This window comes from Tamandua tetradactyla, chromosome 15 (assembly GCF_023851605.1).
Source record: "Tamandua tetradactyla isolate mTamTet1 chromosome 15, mTamTet1.pri, whole genome shotgun sequence".
Lineage (NCBI taxonomy): Eukaryota > Metazoa > Chordata > Mammalia > Pilosa > Myrmecophagidae > Tamandua > Tamandua tetradactyla.
In genome coordinates this window covers 38,672,772-38,696,621 of record NC_135341.1, presented here as the reverse complement: position 1 = coordinate 38,696,621, position 23,850 = coordinate 38,672,772, and the positions used below count along the sequence as shown (strand labels likewise).

The 23,850-nt window shown below is 47.7% G+C and overlaps 1 protein-coding gene and 1 long non-coding RNA gene across 5 annotated transcripts in view; one reads left to right on the top strand and one right to left on the bottom strand.

The window, feature by feature from the left end:
* LOC143657259 (ATP-dependent RNA helicase DHX30) overlaps positions 1 to 23,850 on the top strand; it is a 32,153-nt gene that overhangs the window by 2,608 nt on the left and 5,695 nt on the right. Inside the window, exons 3-23 of one of the 4 annotated variants that reach the window (XM_077129466.1) lie at positions 117 to 223; positions 1,106 to 1,160; positions 5,835 to 5,930; positions 7,087 to 7,115; positions 12,809 to 12,939; positions 13,617 to 13,727; positions 16,196 to 16,497; positions 16,984 to 17,104; positions 17,791 to 17,940; positions 19,658 to 19,810; positions 20,142 to 20,978; positions 21,261 to 21,336; positions 21,425 to 21,529; positions 21,801 to 21,976; positions 22,231 to 22,437; positions 22,527 to 22,608; positions 22,683 to 22,876; positions 22,992 to 23,151; positions 23,270 to 23,427; positions 23,518 to 23,621; positions 23,699 to 23,838. In XM_077129466.1, coding sequence (XP_076985581.1) covers positions 199 to 223; positions 1,106 to 1,160; positions 5,835 to 5,930; positions 7,087 to 7,115; positions 12,809 to 12,939; positions 13,617 to 13,727; positions 16,196 to 16,497; positions 16,984 to 17,104; positions 17,791 to 17,940; positions 19,658 to 19,810; positions 20,142 to 20,978; positions 21,261 to 21,336; positions 21,425 to 21,529; positions 21,801 to 21,976; positions 22,231 to 22,437; positions 22,527 to 22,608; positions 22,683 to 22,876; positions 22,992 to 23,151; positions 23,270 to 23,427; positions 23,518 to 23,621; positions 23,699 to 23,838 — 3,412 coding nt within the window. In that variant the 5' untranslated portion in view covers positions 117 to 198. Of the gene's footprint in view, positions 1 to 116; positions 224 to 1,105; positions 1,161 to 5,834; positions 5,931 to 7,086; positions 7,116 to 12,808; positions 12,940 to 13,159; positions 13,167 to 13,616; positions 13,728 to 16,195; positions 16,498 to 16,983; positions 17,105 to 17,790; positions 17,941 to 19,657; positions 19,811 to 20,141; positions 20,979 to 21,260; positions 21,337 to 21,424; positions 21,530 to 21,800; positions 21,977 to 22,230; positions 22,438 to 22,526; positions 22,609 to 22,682; positions 22,877 to 22,991; positions 23,152 to 23,269; positions 23,428 to 23,517; positions 23,622 to 23,698; positions 23,839 to 23,850 lie in introns of those variants that run through there. The other 3 variants (XM_077129464.1, XM_077129463.1, XM_077129465.1) reach the window with 3 other exon arrangements.
* On the bottom strand, positions 123 to 10,193 carry LOC143657269 (uncharacterized). Its single transcript, XR_013162784.1, has 3 exons — positions 10,119 to 10,193; positions 940 to 1,141; positions 123 to 825 (listed from the first exon to the last, which is right to left on the bottom strand). It is a non-coding gene; the product is annotated as an uncharacterized LOC143657269 (long non-coding RNA).

Genomic DNA, 23,850 nt, shown 5'->3' with positions numbered 1-23,850 from the left:
TTTTTCTTAAAAGTAGAATCTCAAATTATACCCTTTTCCTTTGAATTTGGATAGAGGGAGTCTATAGAATGTAACTTTCTGAAGTAAATTGTATCACTGTTGCTATTGTATTAAAGTTTTCTCTCTGAGCTACCATAGCCTATCTGCTGAAATTTCCGGCATCCCTGGGGGAGAGGAGGCCATCAGGGCAGACCTGCTATGGACCTGAAAGATTCGGCCCCAGGTCAGCCCTCCACCCCCACCTCCCCATGATTTGAAAATGAGAGGGAACAGCAGTCAGGAGCAGGAGTGTAGGCGCCATTAGACTCCTAGTAATGTTGGACATTATCCTGATTTCCTAAAACACTGTGTAGATATGTTTAGACTAAGGCTACGTAAAGTTATGGCAGCTAACCCAGGAGCATTCCATTATCAAACACTGTTAAGTTTGAGTTTGAGTACTTTTTAAAATGAAATCGTTAAGGTAGAGATGTTACTTTCTAGTTTTTGTTTGTTTGTTTGTTTTATGTTTTCTACTCTGTAGGCATATTCCTCGAGTAGATGTATTAATGAGCAAATGCGCCAGAATTTTTGGCCACCAATTAAGCTTTAATTTGATGTTATCTATTTCTGACATGCTACTTTGAAAAGTTTTTTATTCTGAATAACTGTACAGTTACTCTTTGATACTGTCAGTCACATCCCATTCCTAGGAGGTTGACTAGGTTTTTTGAAAAGCCAGTAGGCCAGTTTGTCTGTAAAGCAGTCATCAGTCCCATTTCCCAATACCGTGTGAGAGAAGGATCCATGTAGAATTTCTTTTCTTCCTGGAAGTCCCAGGGAAATCTGCAAGTGATGAGATGGGGCAGAAATCATATGTCTTTAACAGGGTTCTGAGAGTTTTAGGACAGAGTAAAAAAGTAAGCTCCTAATTAGAAAGAAATAAGGACTTATAATTACTGAGAGTAGAGCTGGCATTCCCATCCTTAACAATGGGGAACAGCAGTTAGGGTTGATTAGTGAAGAGCTTCATTTTTCTTCTGGACAGTGCTTCTATGTTTTTGAACACTTCTGTGGGTTCCTGGACCAGGAATATTCACCATTGCCTTTTGGCCTTCCTTCTCAGGATTCCAGCTTTCCCTCCTGGCCAGAAATGTTCAGCCTGGACTCATTCAGAAAAGGTAAGAAATTAACTGTTTACTCACTCGCTCGTAACTGTGCTTGTGATCTCTTGCCTCTCCTCCCAGTAATAGGCAGCTCTGAAGCTCTGAAAAAAATCCTTCTAACTAGTAGTGTGTAGTCCTTGAACTCCATCTTTGGGTAACTTTCCAAAATCCTTTCCTAGTCCTCCTTATTTTTTTCCCGTAGCCCTCCTTGACAGCATGGTACTTATAACCCCGTGCTTCCCCTTGCCCAGGCCTTTGCACACATTTGCCCTCCACTCTTTCCTGATGCCCTCTCTCACGTACTTGCTGCTTGCTGAAATCCTACTTATTCTTCTAGGCCAATGTTTTACATGGTCTCCTTCATGAACCTTCCATGATTCTATCAGCCAAATGCAATCACTCCTCTCTCTAAGTGTCCGCAGCACCATATCTGTAATTTCTTGTGCTTAATCTATTCCAAATTAGTCACTTTTTACTAGATTGGAAGCTCTCTGCAGCCAAATCCTGTTGTGTTCATTTCTGATCATCCATAGTACCTAGCACAGCATGTTGTACATGTTAGGCCTCAGTAAATGCTGGTGAACATAGCTAGATAGAGTAATTGTTATGCTATTGGTCATAGCAACTATGGCAAAGTGACCTTAGAAACAAGAGATCAGTGCTCTCCAGCAGAGGAGGTGGGAAGTAGCATACACTATGGCAGGGTTATAGAGCAGGGCTCAAGAACTGCTTACAAGTGATAGAGCTGGTTAGGGCTTCAGGGTTTCAGGCGCCAGATCCTGGAGGGCTTTGTATGTCTTAGAGGGGAGCATGGCCTTTCTCCTTCAGTGATGAAAGAGTGAAAGGCCAGGAGTCTGTGTGGAAGCTGGCCCTGAGGCTCCTGTCTGAGCCTATTTTATAAATAAATGAGAACTGTAACAGGGCCTTCCACAACTTTGGCAACTGCTAGTTTTCTCTCCTCTTCAAGTTATGTTCCTGGAGGCATGGGAACCCTGGCCAAGTGGTGCTCTATGTAACCCACTGAATGGTGCCAGAAGGAAGGTTGGATGTACCAGGGCCCAGAGCAGTTACTTCCTGCCTCCCTGATTTCTTTAGCCACTTTATCTGTTTTCATATTGCATAAATAATCATTCTCTATTGTCTTGCTTTTGTTGATTAACTGTGTCTGAGAAGGGAAAATTTGAGCTTTGAGATTAGTGTGGGTAGCACATTTTGATTTGAAAATTAAGTATCACAGAATTTATGTGTGTTTACCTATTAATCATGGGATTTCTTGTTCCCCCACTTGTAAAAAACGAAAATAAGTTTTTCATGTGGAAGGAGTATCTCTGCATTAATATTTCTGACTGTATAAAAAGATGGAGAGACCAGTACAATCACAAGCCTCCTTTTTCCTATGTTATTTATCTCTCTGGTATGATAGGGAGATGGTAGGGATGAAAGAGAATGCAGGACTACCACTCTCCCCATCACATTTTATTGTGAAAATTCTCAAAAATATGAAAAATTCCCTTATAGCATTTGGGATCTTACTTTCTAGGCTGGGGATTTAGGGTCAATAGGATTTCATCAGTTTAGTGGGAGGCAAGAGAGGCTCACTGAATAGAGGCTCCAGACCCAGATGCCTGGTTCACATGGCAGCTCTGTTCTTCACTGGTTGGGGAGACTTGGGCAGGTAACTAAGCCTCTCTATGCCTCCATTGCCTCATGATTTAGGTGGACCAATGCATAGGATACTTCCAAGGATCAATAAGTTATTTCATATAAAAAGCTTAGAACAGGGCCTAACATCTGGTTAAACACACGCCCATGTTATTATTACATAGCTTTAGGACAGAACAGTCTGATTTGGTTCCTTCCTTTCTGTACCAGTAGGAGTATTCTTAATAATAACCATTTTATGCTTGAATGTTTCAGGGAAAGCCATCAATCAGAGAGTCACCACCTTGAATATTTTCCCTCAAGCACACCCATCTTTTGGTGGTTTTCTGAGTATAAAGCCAAATGCCCTCTCTTAACTTTTGAAAGCTGGTAACACTTGTGTTTTGCATCATGACCTTGGCAATTGGTCGTTTGTGGCTTTGGGGCATCTTATTGTTGTAGGTTCTGTTTTTTTCCTCTTACAGAGTCTTCTTTTTACATGTTTGTTTTTTCCTAATGACAAGATTATGAACCTCCTAGGGTGTCATGAATCTTGAAAGGAAATGTTACATAGTGTAAATCTGGGCTCCTGAGTCACTGACTGTGGTTTGCCACTGGCCCCTACTCATACTTGCAAGGTGTTAACTTACCTAATCCTGTTTTTAAGCCCCTATCCTGAGGAGTATAGTGAAGTTTAAAGATGATGTTGGAAAATCACCTGACTTGTGGTCTGTGCTCAGCCCTTGGTCTTTGGCGTGGCAGACCATGGTAAATATGAGTAGGTTTATCCATTTGGCTTGCAATCCTGTAGCTGATGTTCTGCTGGAGAATGATAGTTGGGCCTCAGCATGCAAAGTGCTTTGAGCCTGCAAGATTGAGCATCTGCTGTGTATGACATGTTAGAATGGAGATGCTGCATTTAAAAGATGCTTCTTGGTACTCAGGAGCTTACAATCTCAATAGGATGGACCATTTGATAGTTCAGTTGGTAGCAGCTCTAGCAGTTGCACCCAGAATTTTGAACAGTGGCCCACTGGATCTTATGGCTACCACCTTTCCTATTATGTAATTCGCCAGAGCTTTCAGCACCTCATAACTGGAATGCTTGAGTGCCTGGTAAATGACTTGTTATTGACCCTCTCAGCATCTTAACACAAGTGTCTGATCTCTGAGGTGTAAAGCTGTCAGAATCAGGCCACAATGGGCAAACTGAGTCTTCTGCACTCAGCACAAGAGTTTGAAAAACCCTGGATTAGTAGCAGGCATTTTTCCTCCTGCTCCAGGTCAGAAGAGGGCTCAGTGATGCTGTTGTGGGATTCTAACAACTTTCCCTCAATTGCTGTAAATGCTTAATAAGATAATAAGTAATCATCAAGTCATTTATTCTTTTTCTTCTAAATCCAGTATCCTATGAATGAGGACCCTCCTCAAACGGGAACAGAGAGGTTGAGCTGGTCATTTCCAACTTTAGCTTCAAGGCAACCGTAGCTTGCAGTTAGATCCAAGGTAAACCTTGATCCCCAGCACTTTGTTCCAGAAGACCCTACAGGCATTTCTCCTATAACACTGTACGTTTTCTTCAAAAATATCACTTAAGGGAAAAATAGAGCTGGGGCTACGCATCTGTACCTTTATCATCAGAGTCTGACCAAAAGAGTAAGTGGTGCCTGGGAAGATGCTTTGGACCTCCTGGGCAGGCAGCTCAGTGTGACACTTAAAAATGTACAAAAAGCACTCTGAGAACAGAGCTGGCAGTTGCTGTAGCAGTGCAGGTGGAAGTGGAGTTCTGAGCTAGGGAGGCTGCTATCAAGGAGGGGTGCACAGCTGGAAGTCTTGGGGAGGAGCGCCTGAATACAGGACTATCACTCCCCCTTATCAACATTTATTATGAAAATTTTCAAAAATATGAAAAACTTGTGCAGTGAACACCCATCTATCTACCATCTTGAGTCTCCATGGGAACTTACTTTTATTTATATTTAAAACATAGCAGAAAGGGCTTTACTTTTCCTGCTGACAGTTTTAATTCTACTCGTGCTTTTTTTTTTTTCTTTAACTCCCCTTGACTTAGAACACTTGGTCCCAATGTGATTTTTCTGTTTTACTGATCTCATTCCCCTATTTATCAATTGTTTATGAGCTAATTTCATTATAGAAATGGGCATCATTGTAACAAAACTGGCTGTTTCTCAAGTATGTGTTGTGTGAGGCTGTCTCTCCTCGATGCCCTCCTACACCATTCATTACACAGAAACCAGTGGGACCAAGAGAATGAAGAGCTCATATGCCTTTTTCCACAGGCCAGTGATTCTTTGATGTTTTCACCATTTAATGATTGAAAGGACCTTAAGACTCCCTTACCCATCCATTTCCACCTTCCTATGGAAAAGGCTCTGCAAGTATCTTAATTTTAGTTCATGTCTATCAAACTATTGGAACTTCTTAAATAATTTGGCCACCACTAAGTAGCATTTAGTCTTCAAATGAGTAGACAAATTTGAAATGGCAAGCTGTTAACTGTGAGAAAGAGAGAGCCTTGCTGGTCTTGGATCTCAAGGGAAACCAAATCCCTTTCTTGCCTAGTTCTTACAGGGAAAGAATAATTTGAGATCTGATGGCTGAGGTGACTGTTTAAGGAACCCTTAGCAAATGCAGGGATAACTACCATGCATGGAAGCCAGATGATCTCATGAGTTTCCATGGGACCATTGCACTCAACTCTCAACTGCTGTCCTGCTTATGGTCACAACTCAAGACTATAGCGAAGTACTCAAAAGGGGTGTTCAATTTATAGCAGATAGCTAAGGGAACAGGGGCTGGGAGGTTTTGAGGGCTTTCTTCAGAGTCAAGAGGGAACTTTTCCAAGGCTGTTGTGTATTGTGTCTATATAAGATGAAGGCCTTCTTCCTGCGTGGGATTGTTGGCATTGTTTCTTAGAATCTGGGCCTGGCTCCAGATTGTTGCCTAAAGCTCCATGAGGATGCTCTGGGGGTCCATAACTGTGAGGGGTGAGAACAAGTCACCTTAATGCCCTTTCTCTTTTCCCAGATCGGGCCCAGCACAGGCAGCGTCAGTGCAAACTTCCCCCACCCCGCCTTCCACCCATGTGTGTCAACCCTGCCCCTGGAGGGACCATCTCTCGAGGTAAGGGAGGAGCCTTGCCTCTAACACCAGCTTGGTCCAGGGTTTGTGGAGAGATGGGTGGCAATGGGAGCCTGGGTGCCAGGGCCATGGGCCTCTAGAAAATGAGTGAGGAGTGGAGTTAGCAGAGCTCTTAGAAGCCTGAAGGAGAGATCATTTGGAAAGGTCTGAGTTATTCATGATTCTTGGCCATATGACTTGGACCCTACCATCTCCTTGGGCCTCTTGCATGGCCAGAAACAAATCTTAGCTCAGTTTGGATATTGAGCATCAGAGTGGAGAATCATCAGGGCCTAGGCCTTGTTGCTCCCAGCAATTCTGGTTCATTTGATTCAGAGAAAGCATGGTGTTTGTAGCAGGGCCAGAACAGAGAGTGCTGACTTGGCCCAGTGCCCTCTTTCTTGGGGAATTCGGGGATGCCTGGCATATCACTTCCGTATCCCCTACCATCACCACCACCACCCTCAACACCACCCTTCGCTGTACTTCAAAGTACTTTACTGACATTACAATCTGCCTCTCAGTCCATTTGGTAAGCTGTGCTCTCCTTTTTATTTGAGGAGAATGTCAGACTACCCAAACAAGTGACAGCTCACCTGCGGTCTCATTGAGACACAGGGTCAGGGCCAGTAATAGGACTCAGGGATGCTCTTCCCTGTGAGCACCTCTACTCTGCCCTTAGGCTTAGATCTTTGTGAGGTCTCATATGATGAGTGCTCTTAGCAGCCTCCTCACTTGACAGCCTCCTTGCTGGACAGTCTCTCTTCTCTGCCCTGTAGGCTGCCTGTCCACACTCTTCCTCCGGTTGACTGGTGGAAAGGGCACTATTTTCAGTCCTAGAGTCTTCGCCTCCACTCAAGACAGCATGTCCACTCTAGAGTCTGTCTGTAAAGTGCTTTGAAGGTGAAGAACTCAGGAAGGGTGTGGGGAGCACAGAGCACCTCAGTTTCTGGGGTGCTGCCATGTTCCCACGTGGTTTCCACAGGGCCTGCCCTCCTACTACATACATTCTATCTGTGGACAGCAGTATAGAAATAAACACTTCCAGCCCCTCTGGCCATTTGATTTAGGTTTTAGAAATGCCACCCCACTACCATTGCCAAAACAAGAGTTGATTGCCCTTTTTTTTCTTTCTTAAAATGCCATGTTACTCAAAAAGACTGAACGTTAACATTTCCAACATGTCAGGTGAGTGGCTCTAAGAGTGTAAGATGTGCTTTGGCTGAGCTTGAAGACAGTTAGTCAGGGTTAATCAAGCAGTCTGGCTAGGCAGCACCTCCTTGAACACAGGCAGAAGAGAATGCTTTGGAGATGGGCAGTCCAACAGTCGCCATGCTCTCTCTTCCCCAGAGAACCACAGACCACCTGAGTCTGATTGTTGCTCCTCACAGCTGTGCCTCCAGAAGGCATCCCTGGGAGTGTGCGTCTTTTGCCATCTCTTTCTCTCTCTTAGCTAGAAAGAGTACTTGCCTCTATGTCTGCTTTACAGAAGTAGCAGACCTCTTAGCCCATATATGATATTGGGCCTTTCTACTATGTTTTCTAATTCCCTAGAATCTTCACTGGTGCCTCTACCCTTAAGAAGGAGGTATGTGGCAGAAACAGTGTCTCTGATGTTCAAATAAGGAACAGCACCCAGAAAATGGTGGTTACTTGAATAGAGTCACAGTGCACGTCACAGTCAAATTTTCAACTGGGAATAAGCTACCACCATCCTTCCCAACCTACGTCCCATTCAGTTGCCAACCAGTTATCAAGGCTTTCTTCCAAGGTAAAGGGTGTATATATCAAGAAACTTACTTCTAAGACTGCCCCACCCACCCAGATTTGAGACATAGAACACTAGAAAGCATTGTGGGATTGCACTCTCTCTGGGAGGATCTTGAGGGCTACATGGCTGGTCTCTTCTGTCCATTCTCTCATGCAGATATGCCCCCTTTTCTTGATGTGGTGATTTACCTCACTGAACCTTGTGGCTTCCCATATGTGGACGGGAAAGCCATGAGGATGAGGATGCGTGACCTAGTGGGGATGGTCAGGATCATTCCCTAGTGGGGATGGTAGCTCCCTCTTGCCCTCCCCTTTGCCAACCAAGTGGACTATTTCTTGCCATTTTAATCATCTGTACAATATCTAACTATGGCTAAGTTGCCATAATGTTGGGTGAGACCTTTGGTTTCTTCAAGTGTCAGTGGTCTCTTTCACCCTCCCTGCACAAGTTCTGTGGTTGATCCCAAAGTCTGCACTATCTTGGGCTTCCTCCTGTTATTTTTTCCTGATGCCTCCAAAGTTTAGTATCCTAAAACACCTTCCTATGTATTCAGCAGATACTTTACACCTTAACTCCATGCTGCTAGATGTGGTGGTTTAGCAAATTTAAACCAGAAGTAGATGGATAGGTCTTGGAGCCAGTAAACCTTTTCTTTTGCCAGAATTTCTCACCTTTCACAGGCAAAGGGGTCAACTTTCTTTCCCAAAATAATGTGGAAGAGAAGGCTTAATGTTGATAGAAAGGAAGTGTGTCTGACAGAAGATCCTGAAGCAGGGAAAGTGCCCCTAAGTCTCAGCCTCTCTAACTTTCTTTGTGGTCCTCTAGAACAAGGGTCTGCAGACTTTTTCTATACAGGGCCAGATATTGAATATTTTAGGCTTTCTGGGTCATATGATCTCTATTGCAGCCATTGGAACATGAAAGCAACCATAGATAATATGTAAACAAATGATCATGGCTGTGACAATAAAGCTTTATTTATAAAAATAGCCAGTGGGCCAGTTTTGGTCCTCAGGTTGTAGTTTTCCAACCTCTGCTCTAGACCACAGAAGATCACAGAGTCATAAGGGTTCCAAGAGCTGGCCTAAGGAGTTGCCCTTATTCTACAGAAGGCAGTGAGGTTTGTAGGGGTAAAGTATTTTTTCAAAGTGATGCTGTTAGAGGCCAGTTAAAGTAAATGAAATAGGAAACAGGGATAAAGAGTTCTCTCTCAAGAACCAACTAGTTGATTGGCACAGCTAGACACTTTTTTTTTCTAACATAATTTTAAACATATGTTTGAAGTGTGTTTTCTGATTAAATACATTTAGTGTTTTCTCTATACCATAGAGAAAATAGTATAACGAACCCCTGTGTACCTATTAACCAGCTTTAACAGTGAACTCATGGCCATTGTTATTTGTATATACCCCTCCACTTTGGAGTTATATCATTTCAGCCTCATGCTGACTAGGTAGATGTCAGAGCAGAGTGCTACAACAAGGGCTTAATGAAGCACTATAAAGGGCCCTGGCCCTGTTTTCCAGGCTGGGTCTTTCTGTTTAAGCTTTTGTCCCTTTAGCTTTTAGTTACTATGGTTTTCAAGGTTTGGCCTTAGTAACTCCTGCCACTGCCAAGTTTGGTAAGCTTCTGAATTCTTTTGAGGGAATTTGGACTGCTAATGATTCCTTAAAACTATACCTGAAACTATAGATGCCTAGACTTTTGACAAGTTAATGTACCACCTGGTCAAATGCAAGCCCTTGGAGTATCATGTTCTGCCCTAAGAGTTCTTGCTATCCCAAATGGATGAGTTGGGTTTGGTACACATGGTGGTGCCCTTTTGTGAGGTGAGACAACTTCCGCTGAGTCCATCTTCCCTTTTGTCCATTCCCTCGTTAAAAAACCTCTCTGAGTGGGACACGGAGACAGCTGCAGTTAAGGCTTTACTACCCTGCTCTAGGTTTGTCTCTAATGGACCTGTCCCCTGCCATCTCAGACCTCAGAGGGCAGGGGCTTCTCTAACAGCCAACATCTACAGAACTCTCTGCAAAGCCTTCTTTCAAACATTCCCATTTTTTCCCTAACCACAGCCATGCAAAATGAGTAGAGCAAGCATGTCTTACTTTTCCCAATTGATGAAACTGCCCAAGGTTCGCAGTTTGCAAGTGGTAGAGTTGCAACTAACCCCAAGTATTAAGACTCAGTTCTCATTTTCTTTCCATAGGCCACTGGCTCTCAGTGTGGTCCCCAGACCGGCAACCTCAGCATCACCTGGGAACTTGTTAGAAATGCAGATTCTCAGGCACCACTCCAGATCTACTGAATGAGAAACTCTAGGGGTGGCACCCAGCATTGTGTTTTAATAAGCTTCCCAGGGAATCTTCAAGTCAGATCTAGAATTGGTAGAAAAAACAAACAAAACCTCTGCCCCAACTTACCTCCAACTGCCCTGCCTTCCCAGAGACTGAGACATCGAGGCTCCTTGCTCTGCATTGTCCCTATATCCAACATGCAGACTCAGTCTGATTCCCAGCTGACCCAGAGCCCTGCTCTTTAAGTCCATAAAAGGCAAAAAAGGAATAAGAGTGGCTAAGATCCAGGCATAGTAGTTTGGAAATGGAATCCCATCTGGCTTTCAGACAAGTAAGGAACAGCATGTTTGGACTTTCACTGCTGCTCAGTTTTTGGCACAGTGTCTTGATTGCTGCCCATATCAGGTATTTTTCATCTTTGACTCCAGTCCTGGGGATTAAAGCTGCTCTGCTTATGTTCAAAAGGTCTTTTGTACCCCCCATCCAGATTCTTCACCAGGCTTACTTTGTAAGCCCTTCAAACGGAGGGGTGGTCCCATTTGGCCGTTATCATGCACTACATTGTCCAGAGTACAAGCCAGTTTTCTGGTGGCATGTGAGGTATACATGAGGAATGAGGAGGATGCAGATGGAGCCCTCAGGTTCGTTTTCTTGGACATTGAGCTAACCTAGCACCATTTACTAAAAGCCTATTTCCTCTGCGCCTCCAATCCAAGTGACTACTCTGTGGGTTTGAATTTGCAGGGGTAGTAATTCAGCAGGGCTGAAGACCCCTGGCTGCGCTAGGGTAAGGGCAGCCTGAGGTCCTCCTGGCCAGAAGGGGGCGCACAGTCCTCCTGTGTCTGCCCGCCCCCGCTCCCGCCTCCATTCCGCTCTGCTCTCAGGCTGCTTGGACTGGCAGGAGCGCTATGGCAACCGGCAGGATACTCATGGCCCGGAAGCACTATGGCAGGGTGACAGGAACCCTTGAGCGGCTTTTCTTAAGGCTACTGCCGCCCTGACCACAACGAGGAAACCTACAAGGCCAAGACAGGGGAGGGCCCCGCTACTGTTGGCGACCAGGCCGTGGTGAATCGTGGGGTAGCTGCAAAGTTTGGCGGACCGAGAGCCCCATAATGGCTGAGACCGCCATCCGCTGGTGTGTCTCAGTGCTGCTGTTTTAGAGCTCAGTTTGACACAGGCGCAAATGGACCACTACAGTGCAGAGGTTCTGTAGGGCTGGACGTCCTGCATCTCATAAGAACAGGTGAAAGGTGCCGGACCTGGAAGAATGGGGGAAGACAGGTAAATGTTGAACACCGCCAGTATGGCTGGCTTAGGGTTAAGGCATCAAGAGTAAGCATATCCCCTCTCACCAGTGTGGAAAAGAGCCCAAACATACCTGTTTCTTCAGGATCTCAAATAGGGAAAGAATGACTGCCCTGAAGGGCCCTAGTTTTGTGCCTTCTAAATAGTGCAGAGAAGGAAACTGGTGTGGGCATCTCTACCCATCAATAGTGAGTAGAAAGAGTTAGCCTTCACTGATTCTATAGAGCTGAATGGTGTCCCTGTGCATGGGGCCATCCGAATCCAGTGGGATACATAAAGTTGATTCTGGTTGTGGAATCCAACCCCCTAGCATCTACTGAAATAATTGTTTCTTAACTGCCTAATTCGTAATTGTTTGACACCTGATTATTTAGAGGGAGACTCTATCCTGGTGGGTTAATACAGCGTCTACCCCAAGAAAACACGCTGTCTGGTAATTTTCCTGGTTTGCTCCGTTTTTCCAGGAGATCTCTACCTGGACAGCCGGGATTACATCAGAACTAGAGGAGCCTTTTCAAAGGTCTCCAGATGTTGATGATGCACCCAGGTGCATGGTGCACATGTGTGTATACACACAGTCCAGTAATTTCCTTTTTGGAGCTGGTTTAATGTTGAATAAAATGTCAGACTGTGGATGGAGATTGAAAAGGCCTACTATCTCCTCTGCATGTCTCTGACCATGAATCTTTTGAAGAACCATTCTGGTGGTCTCAGAGACTGCCCTTCCATCTGTTTCTAGCTATCCCCAGCAGGTCTCTTCATGGTCTAACTAGGTCCCATGTTTGGCAGAAGCTGTCTCCAGGTGGACATCTGCTCTTTTGTGCTCTGAGATTGATCCAAAGACCAAGTTAAAGAAGTGAGGTACCTCTCCTGCTATCTAATACATCCTGCCTGCACTGGACTCCAGAGAAATCGGAGGAGGAAAATCTCCTGCCAGGGTCTCAGCTCTGGTCTCTAATCCGTGTCCCTTCATGTAGTCTAGCTCTCAGGACCATTTGCAGGGTGTTGAGGTACAGTTAAGAGTTGGAGTTTGGATTTCAGACTCAGGATCTCATCATTACCTACATGGGGCCAATATTCCCTTTTTGTCTCTTTTGCTTTAGGAGGGCCCGTGCACTGTGTGTCTCTAGTTTTGGTGTCTGTGATGTTTTTTCTTTATTTTTTTTATTAGTGCCGTTTTTTTCTTCCTTCAGACATACTGGGGGAGTTGTTGGCCATGCAGGTTTCTGTCACTGATGTAATAAATCAGAAACTTGGGTGGGAGGGTGATGCTGACTGGTTGCATTCTGTGGTATGTGGTCCTGCTTCAGTAGACTGGTTAAACAAGTAGGTTTCCCCTGTAACCATTAAAGCCATCCTCTTCTTTTCCAAGATACTACTGGCTGGTCTGGGGTCATGAGCCAGCATCCTCAGAGTCCAGCCCAGGATTTCTTTGATACAGATCCCGTGGAGTTGGTAATTTTAGATGGAAAAAAAGAACTATAATGCTTTTGTTCTTATTTTCTTAGCTTCTAGGGACCTATTAAAAGAGTTCCCACAACCCAAAAACCTTCTCAACAGTGTGATTGGAAGAGCTCTTGGCATCTCACACGCAAAAGACAAACTCGTCTATGTGCACACAAATGGACCGAAGAAAAAGGTAACTCCACTGATGGGCAGGAGAAGCATTGGTCTGACTTCCAGGAAGGAGACTGGCTGCCCCTCTCTCTCCTTCTCTCCCTTAGGTTTCTTTGTCAAGGAGGCCGTAGACTGGGTCTTCTGAATTGGAAACGATTCAGCAGTGAATATCAGAGCAAAGCTAGGTTTGAAGAAGAGCCAGAGAATACGTGTCCCTAGTTTAGAGAAGGAGAACACACAGTGCAGGAGGTGCAAGGAGTTCTCACCTTGTCTATGACAGGCCTCTGTACTAATCCCTGGTTTTGGTCTTCCACTGAGTAACTGGGACTGCAGATGGTTAGAGTTGATGATGAGAACGAGTGCTGCTAGAGTTTTGGGTCTGGGACCCACAGAACATGTAGGCAAACCATTCTGAATGAAGATTTTTAAAGATGAAGATGGGCCCCAGGTTGCCATTTGGCTAGAACATGGTACCTTGAGGAAGCCAAGCAATTTGATGTGGGAGGAATGGATGGAGAATGGGAGAGTTAGAGCCTTAAATGTAGTTAAGAATGGGGTTGGGGTCATGCCCTACACTCTCAACTCGGAGCCTGCCCCTTAACTCCCACGAAGTCCACCTCTTGCCATTGGTCTCCATGTGGTTTGCACCATTTTCTGTCTGAAGAGGAATGGGTCCTAAGTCTTTCTTCTCCTCCCCAGAAAGTCACCCTGCATATAAAGTGGCCCAAGAGCGTGGAGGTGGAAGGTTATGGCAGCAAGAAGATCGATGCTGAGCGGCAAGCTGCAGCTGCAGCTTGTCAGCTGTTCAAGGTGACCCTCCCCTAGTGGAAGCCATGTGGACCTCCATCCTGGGAAACTCCTTGCCCCATGCTTTGATGGTCTTTCTGGCACCAGGTGCATCTTGGTAGAGATTAACAGGCAGTTCAATCATTCACCCTTCCTGGGCCCTTCCCGTTTCCTGGTTCCTTTTTTGGTGTTCAGCCAGCAAAAGTATAGATTTTTTTTTTTTTTTTTTTTTGCCACTATGGTTAACTACTTTTTGTGGTTTCATAACCCACAGAAAATAACGCCTTGTGAAACCTCTATACAGCACAGTGGATATGTCTCATTCTGATGTCAGCCTTCCTTTTTCTCTTATTTCATACGGGTTTTTTCCAGTATCCACATATTTCTGTTTTATCTCTTCTTGCACTTCTCAGTGGTAGTTTATGGCTTGCTTTCAGTTTTTTGTAACCCAGTACTTGCTAGGCCTTCAGTGTTGCTTCTCAACCTTTTAGTTCATCCCTAACTGACTCCCTTCAAGGTGTGTTAACCTTGGATGTTCCTCAGGTTCCTAGGTCTTCATCTCTGCTTGGACAAGCACAAACCTGTAGATTGTATATTCCCTCAGCTTCCTCTACCTCATGGCTCTCAGACCTTCCCTGTCTCTCTTTCCTGTGTTTGAGGAGAATTTTTCTGCCTGTTCTTGGCCCCCACACAACTGTTCTCTTTTTTCTCCCCCATATCTCCCTATACCTGTTCTCCACTCCCTCCTCTATCCTTTTAGTTAATCTTCAGATACTTCCTCTTTTGATTCATTTTGCAGGCCTCAAAACTCCTTCAGTGTTCTGATTCCTTTTCTTGCCCTGCTTCCACTGCAAACCAAACTCTGGGATTGTGTTTGCATTGTCTCCACCCTCCTCCAGGGAGGTTGCCTTCTCCTGGTTGCTAGTTTCTGAGTGTCCCCGTAGTGCAGGACCTGGCACATAGCAGTGGTCACCAGATGATTGTTGAGAGACTGGAGCAATGCTTTGCCAGACCCTTGGCCTTTTCTTAGTGCTCACTTTGCTTGACAGTCTGTGACCTTGGCACTGCCAGGTGCCTCTTCCTTAGCCCCTGGATTACACCTGCTTCTTTCCCTCTGAGTCACTTGGGCTCTTCCTATCCCACCTCTGTAAACATCTATTCTTTCTCTATCTCTTCTCCCTGGGGAAAACTTATCTCTTATAGGTTCAGCTATACTGTCTGGATTTTAGGTCTTAAAAATCTCCATCCCTCATAGAACAGCTCTACCTTGTAGTTCTCAACTGGGGTGATTTTGCCCCCCAGGGGATATTTAACAATGTCTAGAGACATTTGTGGTTGCCACAATTGGGAAAGTTCTGCTGGCATCTAGTAAGTTAGGGCCAAGGATGCTGTTAAATATCCCATAGTGCAGAAAATAACACCCCCTTCCCACACACAAAGAATTCCCTGGCCCACAGTGTGAGTAGTGCTGAGGGTGAGGAACCCTGCTGTACTTGGATGTTTGAAGGTACTTTCAATCCAGCCTGACTGAAACGATTTGTGTCACCCACTCCCCATCTTTATCCCCATGCGCTGTTTCAGAGCCTTTCATCTCAGTAAATGGACTCCCAGTCCTTTAGCTCTTCCTCATGTTCCCTTGGAGAATCAGTTACCAAGTCTTAAGAATCTTTGTGCAGGTGTTTCCTGTGTGTCCTTTCCTTCCAGCCTTTCCAGGTTTTTTTGTTTGTTCGTTTTTGCATAGGCAGGCACCAGGAATTCTGCCTGCTGAGCCACCGTGGCCTGTCCTTCTTCCAGTATTTGAATCACTTATCTTCAACTTATTTCTAGTTTTTTTACACCCTGGTCATCTCATTTTTTCTCTGAAAATGAGAGAAAATTCTTAAATTTTGAGCTTCTTCAGGCAGAGACCATCTCTGGTCTCTTCTGATGATGCTAAGGAAGGCCAGCACATTCCTTTACATATGCTAGAGACTCAGGAAATGTTTTAGTTGAAATTTTCTGTGGAAAAGAATGAAGCTACAAACCTAATTTTTTAAATAAAAATATTTTGGTATAAATGGTTTAGAAAATATTTTCACGTTATTTCTGTAAAATACATTCCCAGCATAGGATTCCTGTGTCAGAAGGTGTGACTGTGTTTTGATGTCGCTGTGTGTTTCCTGATTGCTATAGTCACTGATGCTTCCTAGATCACAATGTGAATGTATCTGTTTTTTCATTGCCCTGTGGGTTTTTTGGTTTTCCTTTTTTTTTTTTTTTTTGAGCAGAGGGATATAATTAGTGGGAATTTACCTTGTCATTTTTGTCTGTCAAAGTTAGACATTTTCAGTGTTCTCTCTGTACCTAGTTCTGGACTAGGGGCTGAGGTGGGCAGATGGGTAAAATAGCATGGCTCTTATGCATGAGAGACTTGTGGTGTAGTTGGGTGTGTGATCCAGGAAGATTCATGTGTGAGGGTGGTTTGGACCCTCACTATGCCCCTTTCCCCCCAGGGCTGGGGTCTTCTGGGTCCCCGGAATGAGCTGTTTGACGCAGCCAAATACCGTGTGCTAGCCGATCGCTTTGGCTCCCCGGCTGACAGCTGGTGGCGCCCGGAGCCCACCATGCCACCCACTTCCTGGCGGCAGGTGAATTCCGAGAGCATCCGGCCAGGGGGACCTGGGGGCCTATCCCGCCCCTTGGGCCGGGAGGAAGAGGAGGATGAGGAGGAAGAGCTAGAAGAGGGGACCATCGATGGCACCGACTTCCTGTCTGTGACCCAACAGGATTCTCACACCCCACTCAGGGATTTGAGGTAGAGCTGGAGGTGGGGGTAATGCAGGGGAATCTATCCACAGCTCTGCAAGGGGATGGGGGGATGTTTCCTGAGAGCCTTCTCTGAAGTGGATGGGCCCTTCTCTGTTCCAGTTTGTGTGTCCCATGATTCATTGGTACGTTTGCCCATTTTGGGGGGAGAGCCACTAAGGCTTCGTTGCACGAATGGGCTTAGGAAAACAGCAGCATATGCCTTCCCTCCAGTTCACACTCAGGTCCTGCAGGGGTCCAGCAATCACACTGCCAACCCTCTGATCTGTGGGGAAACTGAGGCATCTTTAGTCATGCTGTGTATCTGTGAGAGGATCACAGTTGAAACGGAGATGCCCAGTGTCCCCTTACTTTCATGCTTATTGGCTGTCTACTGCAATAATGCAGTGTCTTAGCCCATTGGGTTTTGGAGCCTGTGTTGAAATTTGTGCAGCAAAAGGTAGAACTTTCTCATCTAAACTTTTGGTCCTCCCAGGGGGGGCTCCTTTGAAATGACAGATGACGACAGTGCCATTAGGGCTCTGACCCAGTTTCCACTTCCCAAGAACCTTCTGGCTAAGGTGATTCAGATTGCGACCTCATCTTCCACAGCTAAGGTGAGTTGGGACTCTAACAGGTGCATGTGGGTGGGACGCTGGCCTAGTCACATCTATTTTTGCTTATAGACAGATAAGAGAGCTACAGGTGTGGTGGAAGGGCCAAGAGTTGCTTGTTCCTTGGCCTTGCCTAGGCTGGCTGTGGGATCTCATCCTCTCCTGATGTTGAGAAGCAGCAGAGACGATGGTCACAAAACAGGAACACAGGGAATGGAGCTGGAGTCTGAGGGAATAGAAGATCCAAAGGACAGGGGCTTAGGTGTGGTGGGGCTCGGGGACAGGCAGTTGTCCTGCTGTGAATTTCATCTTTGCTGTCCAGCCGTAGGGTATTGGTTAAGCAGGGCCTCTTCCCAGGTGCAAGGCTTTTTTTGCTCCCCTGGATGTGCTTGGTTTGTGCTCATGAGGACAGCTTTGTCCCATGGCTGCCACCACATCTGTTGCCTTGAAGGTGCTTAGAGGACAGCAAGGTAGGAGGACAGGTGGTGGCATTGCCAGATACCATCTCATTCTATGGAAATCATGTACCACAGCAAAAGGGAACCCCCAGCTCAAAGGGGGCCTGCTTCTAGCTCTAGAGTAGCAGTTCTAAAGTGGCTAATGTTTGGTACCTGCTGAGCTGGAGCTTCATTCCATTTCTCGATTTCTTTCTCCCTGTTTTGTAACCATGTCTTCTGCCCTCTGTGTAGAACCTCATGCAGTTCCATACTGTGGGCACCAAGACCAAGCTGTCTACCCTCACCCTGCTCTGGCCCTGCCCCATGACCTTTGTTGCCAAAGGGCGCCGCAAAGCAGAGGCTGAGAATAAGGCGGCAGCCTTGGCCTGCAAGAAACTTAAGGTGAGTCCAGGAGGGCCCATGGATGATGCCTGAGGATAACTTGAGCGCCTCTCTGCCCTCATATGTTGGTCCACTTTTCCTGGATGGGCCTTCCTCCTGGCTCCACACATTGGGTGGCCACGCCTTTTCATGGCAGGCTGTGTGATTGCTGTTCCCAGGACTCCCTAGCAACCCTCGGAGATGCTTTGCCTGTGAGCTCAGCCTTCTCAATGCTGTGTGCCATAACCTGGGGAAAGCTGGGAGGAATGTGCTTGTGTTGAGTTGGAACACTTGGTGTTGAGAACAGTTTTTGTAGCCTGGGTTTTGTGGCCAGAATGAATAATGGAATGTTTACCTGGGATGATGGGTGAGAAAGCCAACAGCATCAAGGTGAAGGTAATATAGCTTAACAGCTCACGGTTCCCTTGAAAAGGCTCAGAAGTTGAACTGCTGCCACTGGGAGTAAAAGTTTGTATTGTGATGTGTACATCCGAGAAGTTAGTAATCTGAACCCATATTGGGAGAGCTTTAATGGGCAGAAAAACTTAGGATATTGGGCCTCTGACCACCTTAGGTGGTGTTTTTGACTCTGGGAGCCACATTTAGATATAGCTGATCATGAAAGGTTGTGAGAACCTGGAGAGTAGATGAAGAAAGGGACAGTGAAATGGCAAGATTGAAGAGAGAATGGAAGTATTGTCTGTGGGCTCAGGAGTAGAGATATAGGACTAATTGGTATAACTTCAAGGAATATCCAAATTTAGCTTAATATTTGCAAATACTGATAATGATCAGAAATATTCCAGCAAGCAGAGACCTTCTTGGGAAGGATCAAGCTTCCATTTGGTACCAGTGTTTGGAGAGAAGCTGCATGGCCTCTTGTCAGAGAGGCTCTAGGGTAAAATCTGCAAGTCCTGGGAGGAGGTTAGAAGCCCTCTTCTATGGTGAGATGGCTGTATTGGCATGTTCCATGGTCGAGGGAGTGGATCCCTGTCCCTGAGGTTTTTCCAGCTAGTATGCCAGGAAGTCCAGAGGAAGGGGATTGGTCTCCAGGGGGGAAGAGACTACTCGAAGGTAGGTGAGCAAAATCCAAACATTACTGAAGGCAAGACTATAGGAAAAATGGCTGTGGTTTTATGTGTTTGCACGAGGTGTTAGAATGCCATGTTTTATCTCTGATGGGATGGTTTGGGCTCATAGGGAAATTAGTTGTGGTGTTCTCCTTTAAATAGCTTATTTTATCGACTTGCATGTGTAGACTTCACAGAAAATTCCATGTAGGGTTGTATGTGATGGGATCACAATTGGGACAGGTGCTCTGCAAGGACCAGGAGGTGGGATGGCAGGTGACCCTGAAAGAATTGTGTGGGGTGGCTTTGGGGAGGCAGTAAAGGAAGAGGGAGCCCTTGTAGGGTGTGTTAAGGGGTCTTTGAGGACTTGCAGAGCTTAGCTGGTCTTAGATGTACATTTTGGGAATTCATGGAGGTAAGATTGGGCTATTATGGAGGCCTCAGCTGCATGTCATGGTGAGGCTTCTCAGGGGCTTAGAGAACTTTTTAAATTAGTTACATTTTCCTGGCTCCTAATTTCTCCCTCCTTCACCATGTCAGCTGAAAATCAAAATCTCTTAGAAAAGATATTGCTGTGCATGACTTCTGTCCTTGGAGCTCCTGAGCCTGTCTGGGCCAGTTCTTGGGGAGGCTGGAGGATAGACTGAGCCGTACATGTCCCTCTGCAGAGCCTGGGCCTGGTGGACAGGAACAATGAGCCGCTCACCCATGCCATGTATAACCTGGGCTCCTTGCGTGAGCTGGGCGAGACCCAGCGCCGACCGTGTACCATCCAGGTGCCCGAGCCTATCCTCTGCAAGATAGAGAGCTTCCTGAACCATGTAAGAGGACCCTTCCCCATTCCCAACCCCTATCCCTCTCCTTCCAGCCCTTTACCTCTACCTGCTCCAATCTGAAAGCCTTCAGCTTTGGGAGTCAATCAATGTTGGTTCTTCCCATATTCCTTCCCAAGAGTGGAGACTGGGAGCACTCCTGCCCTGAGTAGCCCAGTCTTGTCCACAGGCCCCGGGGGAGTTAGTAAACTGAATGCTCTGCCTTCCGGGTTGGCCCACAATAGCTGACCCAGATGACGTCTGTGGAGGGGCTGAGTGTGGGTGAATGAGGAAGAACGCATTTCTCTTTCACTGTTTTTCTTGCCTCCTCCACCTTCAGTTCCCTGTAGATAGTTCATGGATCTCCCCTGAGCCCCGACTGCACAGCAATGACATCTTGCCCTTGGGCAAGGACTCTGGACCACTGAGTGATCCTATCACAGGCAAGCCCTACACCCCCTTGTCAGAAACAGAGGAATTGCGACTGAGCCAGAGCCTGCTAGAGCTTTGGCCACAGCGAGGGCCAGTCTGGCAGGAGGTTCCCCAGCTACCTGTGGACCCACATCGAGACACCATCCTCAATGCCATCGAGCAGCACCCGGTGGTGGTCATTGCTGGGGACACAGGCTGTGGGAAGACCACACGCATCCCCCAGCTGCTGCTGGAGCGCTATGTGACTGAGGGTCGCGGTGCCCGATGCAATGTGATCATTACCCAGCCGCGCCGTATCTCAGCTGTGTCTGTGGCACAGCGGGTCAGCCACGAACTGGGCCCCGGCCTGCGCCGGAATGTGGGCTTCCAGGTGCGGCTAGAAAGCAAGCCACCGGCCCGAGGGGGGGCCCTGCTCTTCTGCACTGTGGGCATCCTGCTGCGAAAGCTACAGAGCAACCCCAGCCTGGAGGGCGTGAGCCACGTCCTCGTGGATGAGGTGCATGAGCGGGATGTGAACACTGACTTCCTGCTTATTCTGCTCAAGGGCCTGCAGCGGCTCAATCCTGCCCTGCGGCTGGTGCTCATGAGTGCCACCGGCGATAACGAGCGCTTCTCCCGCTACTTTGGTGGCTGTCCTGTCATCAAGGTGCCAGGCTTCACATACCCAGTCAGGGAGCACTACCTGGAGGACATCTTGGCCAAACTGGGCAAGCACCAGTACCCACACCGGCACCGGCACCATGAGGTGAGGGGGTACTCCCACCCTATCCTGGGCTCTGGTCTGTCCTCTTTGGATTCCTTTCCTTTCTGTTCCTGTGGCTTGATGTGGCCTAGGGCAAGAACCTTACTCCCTAAATCTTGGTTTTCTTACTAGAAATACTAGAGAATATTTACAGATTCGTGGCAGGGATGTTGTGAGGGTTGGAGGTGATGTGCCAAGGTCTCCTTTCTCAATATTAACATGGCTGCTTCCTGTACACACTCCTTCCTCTGTGGTATGACTGTGGCCTCTCTTCCCCTACCCTAGTCTGAGGATGAATGCGCACTCGATCTGGACCTTGTGACTGATCTGGTGCTGCACATTGATGCCCGTGGGGAACCAGGTGGGTGCTTTCCCCTTCTTCCCTCTGCCTACCCTGACCCCATGTCTGCCAGGAGCCCCTGGCTCATGCCTGCAGAGCTCCTTCACAGGTGGGATCCTGTGCTTTCTGCCTGGCTGGCAGGAGATCAGAGGAGTGCAGCAGCGGCTCCAGGAGGCCCTGTGCATGCATGACAGCAAGTACCTCATCCTGCCAGGTGAGAGCCCTCAGCGTGAGGAAGTATGGACCATCAGAAATGAGACTTGTCCTCTGTTCTGGGCCATGGGGATCCATATGGTACACAAGGAGTCTGAGATTCTGACCAAGTGGCACCACTCTTGCTGGCTTTATGATCTTCAACTGGGAATATCATTTATCTGGGCCTTGGTTTCACCAAAATAGGGTCCAAGTCATATCCTGGCCTCCTTCAAGGAGGAGGTTGTGGTTGGAGCAGTACCCATAACCAGTGTGTCCTTGCTGTCCATCAGTGCACTCCAACACCCCCATGATGGACCAGAAGGCCATATTCCAGCAGCCTCCAGCTGGGGTGCGCAAGATTGTCTTGGCAACCAATATTGCTGAGACCTCCATCACCATCAATGACATCGTGCATGTGGTGGACAGCGGACTACACAAGGAGGAGCGCTACGACCTGAAGACCAAGGTGGCACCCAAACTCCTACCCAAGCCAGGCACAGCCCTTGGGGAAGGACTCCCAAGTGCTGAGTTGGTTCCCAGCCCAGATCTGCCTGTGACCTGATGTGTGTGTCTGGCAAAGGCCACCCTTGTGGGGTCTCAGGGTCCCTGTGTGTGTTCAGGGTTGGGAGTAGTTGAGGGGTGAAGTGAAGGCCAGCAGTGAGCAAAGCTCTGTGGAAGGCCTAGGTGGTTGTGTTGCTGCTCACTTGCCTCCCTCTGCAGGTGTCCTGCCTGGAGACTGTGTGGGTGTCCAGAGCAAACGTGATCCAGCGCCGGGGCAGGGCAGGCCGCTGCCAGTCAGGCTTTGCCTACCACCTGTTTCCACGCAGCCGTCTGGAGAAAATGGCCCCTTTCCAGGTGCCAGAGATCCTGCGCACGCCTCTTGAGAACCTAGTGTTGCAAGCCAAGATCCACATGCCTGAGAAGACGGTGCGGCATGGGCTGGGCTGGGCAAGGACTAGCCTCTGGAATGTGCAGGCAGGGGGCACGTTCATAGTGGGCTTTGGTTGTCCTTGTAGGCAGCAGAATTCCTCTCCAAAGCCGTGGACAGTCCAGATATCAAGGCTGTGGATGAGGCTGTGACCTTGCTCCAGGAGATTGGTGAGTGGGAAGTAGGCTGGCCTGGGCAGTTGTGTGGCCATGAAAGGCAGGCACTGACAGCTGAGTCATTGCAGGGGTGCTGGACCAGCGGGAGGACCTGACCACCTTGGGGCAGCGCCTGGCCCACATCTCCACTGACCCCCGGCTAGCCAAGGTCATAGTGCTGGCGGCCATCTTCCGTTGTCTGCACCCACTGCTGGTAGTTGTTTCCTGCCTCACCCGGGACCCCTTTAGCAGCAGCCTGCAGAATCGGGCAGAGGTGAACAAGGTCAGACCCAGCCCTTTCCCATAGCTCTCTGGTCCTCCCTTCTAACATTCATCCCCCAGTCCTGATTTGGCCTCCTCCCCACATCATCTATTGATCCTGTGAACCTCTCCTCCAGGTGAAGGCGCTGTTGAGCCACGACAGCGGCAGTGACCACTTGGCCTTTGTGCGGGCCGTAGCTGGCTGGGAGGAGGTATTGCATTGGCAGAACCGCAGTTCCCGTGAGAACTACCTAGAGGAAAACCTCCTCTATGCACCCAGCCTGCGTTTCATCCACGGTCAGCTGGTCCCCTCCTCTGTCCTCTCCCACACCCACTGGGCCAGTGTGCAATGACCTGTCACCCTCAGCTTTGTGTCTAGAGGGTCTTAGGTTCACCCTGTGCTTTACCTCCCCAGGACTCATCAAGCAGTTCTCAGAGAACATTTATGAGGCTTTCCTGGTGGGGAAACCCTCAGACTGCACCCTGGCCTCTGCCCAGTGCAACGAGTATAGTGAGGAAGAGGAGCTGGTGAAGGGTGTGCTGATGGCGGGTCTCTACCCCAACCTCATCCAGGTGCCGGCCTAGGGGAGGGGGGCTGACTGTGCTCCAGCCTTTTTCCTGCCTGCAGCCCAACCCCATCCATGTTTCTCTCTGACCCTGCAGGCAAGGCAGGGCAAGGTGACCCGACAGGGGAAGTTCAAGCCCAACAGTGCCACATATAGGACCAAGTCAGGCAACATCCTGCTGCACAAGTCAACCATTAACAGGTGAGGGGCAGGTACAACTGGGTGGGGTGGCTGGGAATGGCTAGAAGGGGGGCCTCACTCAGCCCTACATTCCCCAGGGAGGCCACACGGCTACGGAGCCGATGGCTGACGTATTTCATGGCTGTCAAGTCCAATGGCAGCATCTTCGTGCGGGACTCCTCCCAGGTGCACCCACTGGCTGTGCTGCTACTGACCGATGGGGATGTCCATATCCGAGGTTGGTACCTGT